Source organism: Megachile rotundata, chromosome 8 (assembly GCF_050947335.1).
Source record: "Megachile rotundata isolate GNS110a chromosome 8, iyMegRotu1, whole genome shotgun sequence".
NCBI classification, from domain to species: domain Eukaryota; kingdom Metazoa; phylum Arthropoda; class Insecta; order Hymenoptera; family Megachilidae; genus Megachile; species Megachile rotundata.
In genome coordinates, this window is record NC_134990.1 from 4,297,035 (window position 1) to 4,304,481 (window position 7,447).

A 7,447-nucleotide genomic window follows, 5' to 3' on the forward strand; every position below is an offset into this window, starting at 1 on the left:
TCAAGTGTTAAGTGAGCTTGAAATAGTTCAATAGGTTTTCGTTTCCATGATACGAAGCAGATATTAAAGTGTGGAACGTTCTTTAAATTTTATATTTCAGATCGACTTCGTTGCTATTTTTAAAACAAATATCGTTGTAAGTGACTTTTCATTTATATGAAAGTTTATTCTCGTCATTTATCGGCTGATTTTGCTCCTGAAATTTAAATACAAATCAAAAAATAAAGATCAGTGTTGTATTAGATGTAACTTTGATGTATACCTCAGATATACATAAAAACAGCAGAACAAACCAGTATAAGTTTTAAAATTGAATAAATTATTTTATTCAAGGCAAAACACAAACACTAACTAAATTATTAGTTCTATCAAGTACTGTAAAAATTATAAATCAGCAAGCATTTTAAAAATTTTTTCCTTCTTGTTTGTTGAAGATATTGATAGGGGGTTAAGTATACTGATTTGAATATTATAACTATCATTAGTATAACTCGTTTTAGTAAACATTTTCGTAAGAATAACGTGTTGCACATTGTTTCTTGAAACATGTAGCTATTTTTTAACATAATATGTTTGTAGATTCAAACTTAAATTAAGAATGTAAAGGACATACACTGAAGTTATTGGGATTATGGAAGTGAGGTGTTATTTAATAAAACACAGTTGTTATATTTTAAGAATGAAAATGAATCAGTGAACTCTTTTAAATATTCTTTACTAGATGCTTTCTCGAGACGTGCGCTTTTCAGACTAGTCCTCGGACCGTTTTTCCTCGTGCTCGATAGGTCCCACGCCTCATTGATACTTTTGTATATCTCAGCATGCTTACACTAGAAGGACCGTCTTGGACAACGCAGTTCATCGAGTTCCTAATTAGACAGGATGTTTATACCTTGCCTTTAAAATAAATTATAGAAAAATAACGTGGGATTGATTTTTGTATATTCCAACAGAACTGTTTATGAATTATAACGAATATGATTGTTACGAAAACGTAACAATCTTTTTCAAATTCTTTTTACGTATAACCATAAATTAAATTGTTAGGGTTTGGTCGAGCCCTGGTTATTGCACTTCGTGCCGTCTAAGTTCTATTGGAATCGAAGGACCACCCAATGTTTGTACGGATTGGGGCCGTGTAAAAACACTCACAAACTTGTATTAAAAATATAGGTTTTAATAAAGACGTGTGTGTGTGTGTGTGTATAAAACGGAGGTTGTGTGTGTGTGTGTTTTAGTGTGTCGAATATTTATAAGTGTTAAACTGATTCTGTTCTATACTGATTGAACTCTGTACTATCTGATTCTTCTCCTGTCTATACTGTTGTCGGTTTGTACTGTCAGTTATCTAAACTGTTAGCTATCTGTCTAATTTGTCATCTTCTAGCTTCGTTAACACCTCTGTCCTCCCTTCCATTGCGCCCTTAGCGTGGTACCTTTCTGGAAGGGGAACAGAAGTTCCTACGGGGGAGGACGGCATTCCGGGGAGAATCCGGGTTTTTCCAAAATCCTATGACGTCAGTCCCGGTCCGCGGGACCCGTTACTTCTAAGGGTCAGATCGCTCTCTGACCTTCTAAGCTGAGAGATTTATGACATGACCTGTGTCACTGAAGCCAAAAATTCTAAAGACTAGTGCAGCAATAAACAGATCTGCTAAAAACTACAAATTGTCACGTACCATCGTAGTGCTGGCACGCAGATGGTACGGATACTAAATTATGGGGTTCAAAAGTGACCATTCTCTCGTCATGTCGTAAACCTCATCTGTATGAAACTCTAACATGCCGCCCCCCGTTGAACACATGATGTGTGTTCAACCTCTTAATTCTAAAATCTATACAATATACATTTTCTGTCTCTAAACTATTCCCTGAACTCAATAACTATAACTAAAATGTACTGTGTGTCTACAATCTATTACATTAATCTATCTTATTCTATTATATTACATCTCTACAAAAATTGTACAATGATCTATCTTCTATTCCGAATCTGAAGGATCTTGCATCGGCAGGATACAGATCTTGGTGATGGGCCGCTTGTAAAGTCCGTCCCCCGTCTTCACGGATACAACGCGAACAACCCCATCCTTGCCCTGGTGCAGCTCCGTGATTCTGCCAAGACACCATCGTAAGGGGGGTAGATTGTCTTCTTTGATTACCACCAACGTCCCCTTTGACAATTGGTGGTTGCCTGTAGCTGTCCATTTGTTGCGTTGCTGCAGATGGTGTAAATATTCTTTCTGCCAGCGCTGCCAGAAATGCTGCAACATTTGCTGGATTAACTGGTACCTATTTAACCGATTTGTTCTGACGTCTGTGAAGTCAGGCTCCGGCAATGCAGTCAGCGCAGTGCCGATCAGAAAATGTCCTGGGGTCAGAGGTGTACAATCGTGGGGATCGGATGAGATGGGACTAAGAGGGCGGGAATTTAAACATGCTTCTATCTGAGTTAATAACGTATATAATTCTTCGTATGTCAATCTTTGATCCCCTATTACTCTAATCAAATGATGTTTCGCTCGTCTCACCGCACTTTCCCATAAGCCTCCAAAATGCGGGGCTTGAGGGGGAATAAAATTCCACTGAATCTGCTCATTACTTAAAAACGTATCTATTTTCGAATTATGCTCACTATTTCTAACTAACTTATCTAAGTCGCTCAGCTTATTCTTCGCGCCTACAAAATTAGTACCATTGTCCGAGAAAATCTGCTGACAACGGCCTCGGCGGGCTATAAACCGTCGGAGGCAATTAATAAATGCATCTGTACTGAGGTCCGTCGCTAATTCAATATGGATCGCCTTTGTCGCGAAACACACAAAAATGCAAATATATGATTTTAACGTTACTTTGCTGCGAGTGCGATCTTTTGTTGTGAATGGACCCGCATAATCTACGCCGCAATTCAAAAACGGTCGAGCTGGTGTCACTCGGACAGCAGGTAGCTGGCCCATGGGGTATTGTATTCCTTGCGGATTGACCCGGAAGCATCTCACGCAATTTCTGACTACTCTTTTGACATTCTGCATGCAATTGATCGGCCAATACCTCTCACGTAGTGACGCAACTACATGCTGGCAACCCGCGTGTAACAATCTATGATGTTCATCTTTAATAATTAAATCTGTTAACGGGTGTTTCGCGGGTAATAAAATTGGATGCTTATTACTGTATGCAATGGGAGCGTTATTCAGACGTCCACCTACTCTAATAATTCCTGCCTCATCAATAAAAGGAGCTAATGATTTTAATGGGCTCTGTTTCGGCACGTCTTGACCCTTGTTCAATATGTTGAACTCTGTTGAAAACATTTCTTTTTGCGCCATTCGAATTAAAGTTTCCTGCGCCCCTACCAATTCATCTACCGTAAGGCCTTTCCCTTCCGATTTCCTACGTTTTCGCGAGTTATTCACGAACCGCAGACAATACGCGATTACCCTAACTAAGCGCTTAAACTCTGAATAACGATTAAAAAACTGTCTAATGTCAGAACAACTAACTGCTACTACAACTGATTTTTTCCTCTCATCAGGAATACTATCTAATTTGACCGATAACTGGGGCCAGTGCTGTGCTTCGCGCTGTAACCACGAAGGACCCGACCACCATACCTGCTGACTCTCTAACTTATTCGGGCTAATTCCGCGAGAAATCAAGTCCGCGGGATTTTCACTCGAGTTCACGTGTGACCATTTTTCCTTGTCTGTTAATGCCTGTATCTGCGCGACTCTATTCGCGACGAAAACTTTCCATCTACCTGGAATACTATGGATCCATGCGAGTGTGATCGTAGAATCACACCAATATCTTTCATCGCATATTTGGATTCTAAGTGCTGATTTTACCTTACTTATCAACTGTGCCAGTAACAATGCACCGCATAACTCTAAACGCGGTAATGAAACTGTTTTCAATGGAGCTACACGCGACTTCGAACACAAAAGTCCGGTCTCCCAATTACCTGATTTTCCCCTCGACCGCAGGTAGACGCAAGCCCCATACGCCCGTTCCGACGCATCAGAAAACCCATGCAATTCTACCTGCACTAAAGAGACAAGTGCTCGTCGAGGGATTCTAATTCGACTTAAATATTCTAATTCTTTTCTGTATTCTACCCATTGATGATGAATCTCTTGACATACAGACTCATCCCAATCTGTCCGCAGTTGCCACAATTGTTGCATGACTAATTTCGCGCATGTGATAACCGGGCCGATTAACCCCAAAGGATCGAAGATCTGAGAAATCTCTGAAAGGATTTGCCGTTTTGTAACTCTACTATTAGTCGATGGTTTTATCATGAAATGGAGCTCATCCTCCACCGTTGACCAGTGAAGACCAAGAGTTTTTGGGTCTTTGTCTGCACTCAATTCTATATGTTCTATGTTAGAACCCTGCTCTGTAAGTGCGGCGGAATTGGACGCCCACTTTCTTAATTTAAGACCTGCTTGTCCTATTATTTGCGATAACTTTTCTTTTACATATCTCAATTCATCTACTGTATCTAGCCCCGTTAGCAAATCATCAACGTAGAAATCGTTGATAATTATTCTACTGACAACTGGAAATTCTTGTGCACATTCTAAACCGATCTGTTTTAATGTGCGGGTGGCTAAAAATGGCGCGGAGGCTGTACCGTACGTTATCGTATTTAATTCAAAAGTTTCTATTGGGGAAGTGTTACCAGGACGCCACAAAATTCTTTGAAAACATCGCTGAGCTGGCTCTATCAAAATCTGCCGATACATCTTCTCTATATCTGCAGACAATACAAACTGATGTGTTCTGAATCTAAGAAGGATTTCAACTAACTCGCTCTGGACTGTTGGGCCGACCTTTTGAGTGTCGTTCAGCGAGATGCCCGTACTTGATTTTGCCGAACCATCAAATACAACACGAAGCTTCGTTGTTGTACTCTCAATCTTGGTAACGGCGTGGTGAGGGAGATAAAATGAATGCCCGCACCGATCTAAATTTGGGACGGAAATCCGGGACATATGTCCTAAATTCTCATATTCCCTCATGAATTGCACATACTGATCGCGTAAATCAGGTTGTCTTAATAATTTTGCTTCTAAGGATCTAAACCGTTTTTCCGCTTGTTGTCGCGATGTTCCTAATTTCCCTAATTGCTCATTAAATGGAATCTGGACTATATATCTGCCTGTAACATCCCTACGTGTAGTTGCCTGGAAGTGTATCTCACACTCATCCAGTTCAATATCTTTATTTGAACCTAAATGTTCAATTGACCAAAACTGTTCTAATTGATTTGAGAGCTCTTGATTCGTAACGAGGTAACATTTTTGAATTGGTAACTTCTTTTGAATGGGCCAGGCAATTTGGCCTCCTAAAACCCAACCTAATTGCGTTTTCTGCCATAATAAGTTACTTTGCGCTTTGTGCTGGCCAACACACAACAAATGCCAAAATAACCCTGAACCAATTAACATATCGATTGGTCGACATCTATCAAAATCTGGGTCCGCCAGTTTAATGTGAGAGGGAACAGAAATCCGTGATCTGTCGATACTGATATTGGGCATGTCTTGAGTGATACAATCTATTAACAAGCATGATATGGTAGAACTAAAATTGTTGATTCGGGATTCTATTGTTAATGTTACATTATCTCTACTGATTTTTTTATTCCCGCCTATTCCTGCTATCTGAACATCTATTGAGTTTAATTTTATGCCTAATCTGTCACACATCTCATATGTGATAAAATTTGCCTGCGACTCAGAGTCAAGCAAAGCTCTACATTCTACATACTGTCCTATTTTGTTTTTTATGTTAACAATCGCTGTCGAAAGTACGCTGTGATCCCAAGTTTTATCCTGCAGATTCGCGACGCAAGACGTGACGTTATTCGGCTCTATTACACTTGATTCCTGCGGGGATTTTTTAATTAATTGTGTGGCATATTCCCGGTGTAATAATATGTGATGTTTCCTACCACATAAATCACAAAATTTGCGTGTACACGCTTGCACACGATGACCCGTTTGCAAACAATTATAGCAACTGGCGGATTTCTGTACTATTTTTGTCTTTTCATCTATTGGTAACCCTTTGAATTTATCACACCGATACAAAAGGTGTCCGGACCCGCACGCTGGACATTGAGCTGTTGTGCTTGCGGCATTTGATGTAACGCGAATGGGCTTACGGCTACCTGCGTTACCTGCTGAGAATTCAGCCCTCGTGGCTGTTACCTGAATCTGCGAGCTAATATTATCTAAATAAGAAGACCGCTCTTCTAAAAACGTTGTGAACTTATTAAAAGTCACTCTATCGCTACCTATAATTCCTTTTTCCCATTCTCTAAGGGAAACTATATCTAATTTCCTGGCTAATATTGGCACGATTAAACTATCCCATAGTTCTACTGGCTCGTTCAATGATTTTAACGCCGCTAAATGATTGCGCGAATCATCTGCTAAGTCCCGCAATGCAGTTGAAGACTGCTTTTGAATATTCGGCATGTCTAATAAAGCTCCTACATGATACTTCCTCAGGGCTGCCGAATTTTCATAACGCGCCTTCAAGGACTCCCAAGCTAATTTGTAATTAGCTTCCGATACTCCTAATGACTGAATTACCCTCGCGGCAGATCCCTTTAAGGCCGAATTTAAATAATGAAATTTTTGAACGTCTGAAAGTTCACTCTCATGCACTAAACTAACGAAGGTGTCTCTAAATTTGATCCAGTCGCTGTAACTGCCATCGAATGATGGCAGTTGTATGGTCGGTAACTTTACTGCTGCTATTGAGTTAGTCAAAGCGGGAGAGGGTGCCTGCCCGGTGACTCTACTATCTGATCTAGTATGTACTTGCGCTTTTTCTATAAATGCTTCTACTTCTGCGATTAACGTAAAATACATTTCCTCAAATGCATCTCTGTCAGATGCGTGAGATGCCGCCGCCTCGGAACCATCAACCAAGCGTTCAATATGACTCTGTACCGTATTATACCGATCATACAACCCTACATTCGCTTCTAATCGCTTTTGTAGCGCTCTCACCGATACTGTTGCCGCGGATTCACAAAAGTATTTATTAAATCGGGTTAACGCGGATTTGATTTGACCGCGCTCTATAGTTAATTTTTTAAGCTCTGCTTCCATTGTTACGCTATTAACTCAGATAAGAAATTGGAATTTGGCTTACGGAACAGGACTACTGATGACACTGCCTAATTGCGATGAATCGGTGAATCGCCGTCGGCTGCTCTCTCTGCTGGTGTCTGTTGCACAATCCTCTGCTGTTGGATGTTGCACGTTGACCTGCTGGACGCTGTACGTTGTCCTCTGCTGCTTGGAAGCGACGCGAAGTCCTCTATGGCTGGACCCGGTACGCTGTCCTCTGATGATGTGTGCTGATTCCCAATCAACACTCTGCTCTCTGGATCAGCTGATCTTCCTCTTCGAAGATTCACTTT

At 40.6% G+C, this 7,447-nt stretch overlaps 1 protein-coding gene across 1 annotated transcript; it reads right to left on the reverse strand.

Moving 5' to 3' along the window:
* Positions 1 to 1,982: 1,982 nt before the first annotated feature.
* On the reverse strand, positions 1,983 to 7,133 carry LOC143264999 (uncharacterized). Its single transcript, XM_076534467.1, has one exon. The coding sequence runs from the start codon at positions 7,131 to 7,133 to the stop codon at positions 1,983 to 1,985; it is 5,151 nt and encodes a 1,716-aa protein (XP_076390582.1).
* Between the last annotated feature and the right edge of the window lie 314 nt (positions 7,134 to 7,447).

Coding starts and splice junctions, on each gene's coding strand:
- LOC143264999 (XM_076534467.1), bottom strand. CDS start 7,133: ATGGAAGCAGAGCTTAAAAAATTAACTATAGAGCGCGGTCAAATCAAA.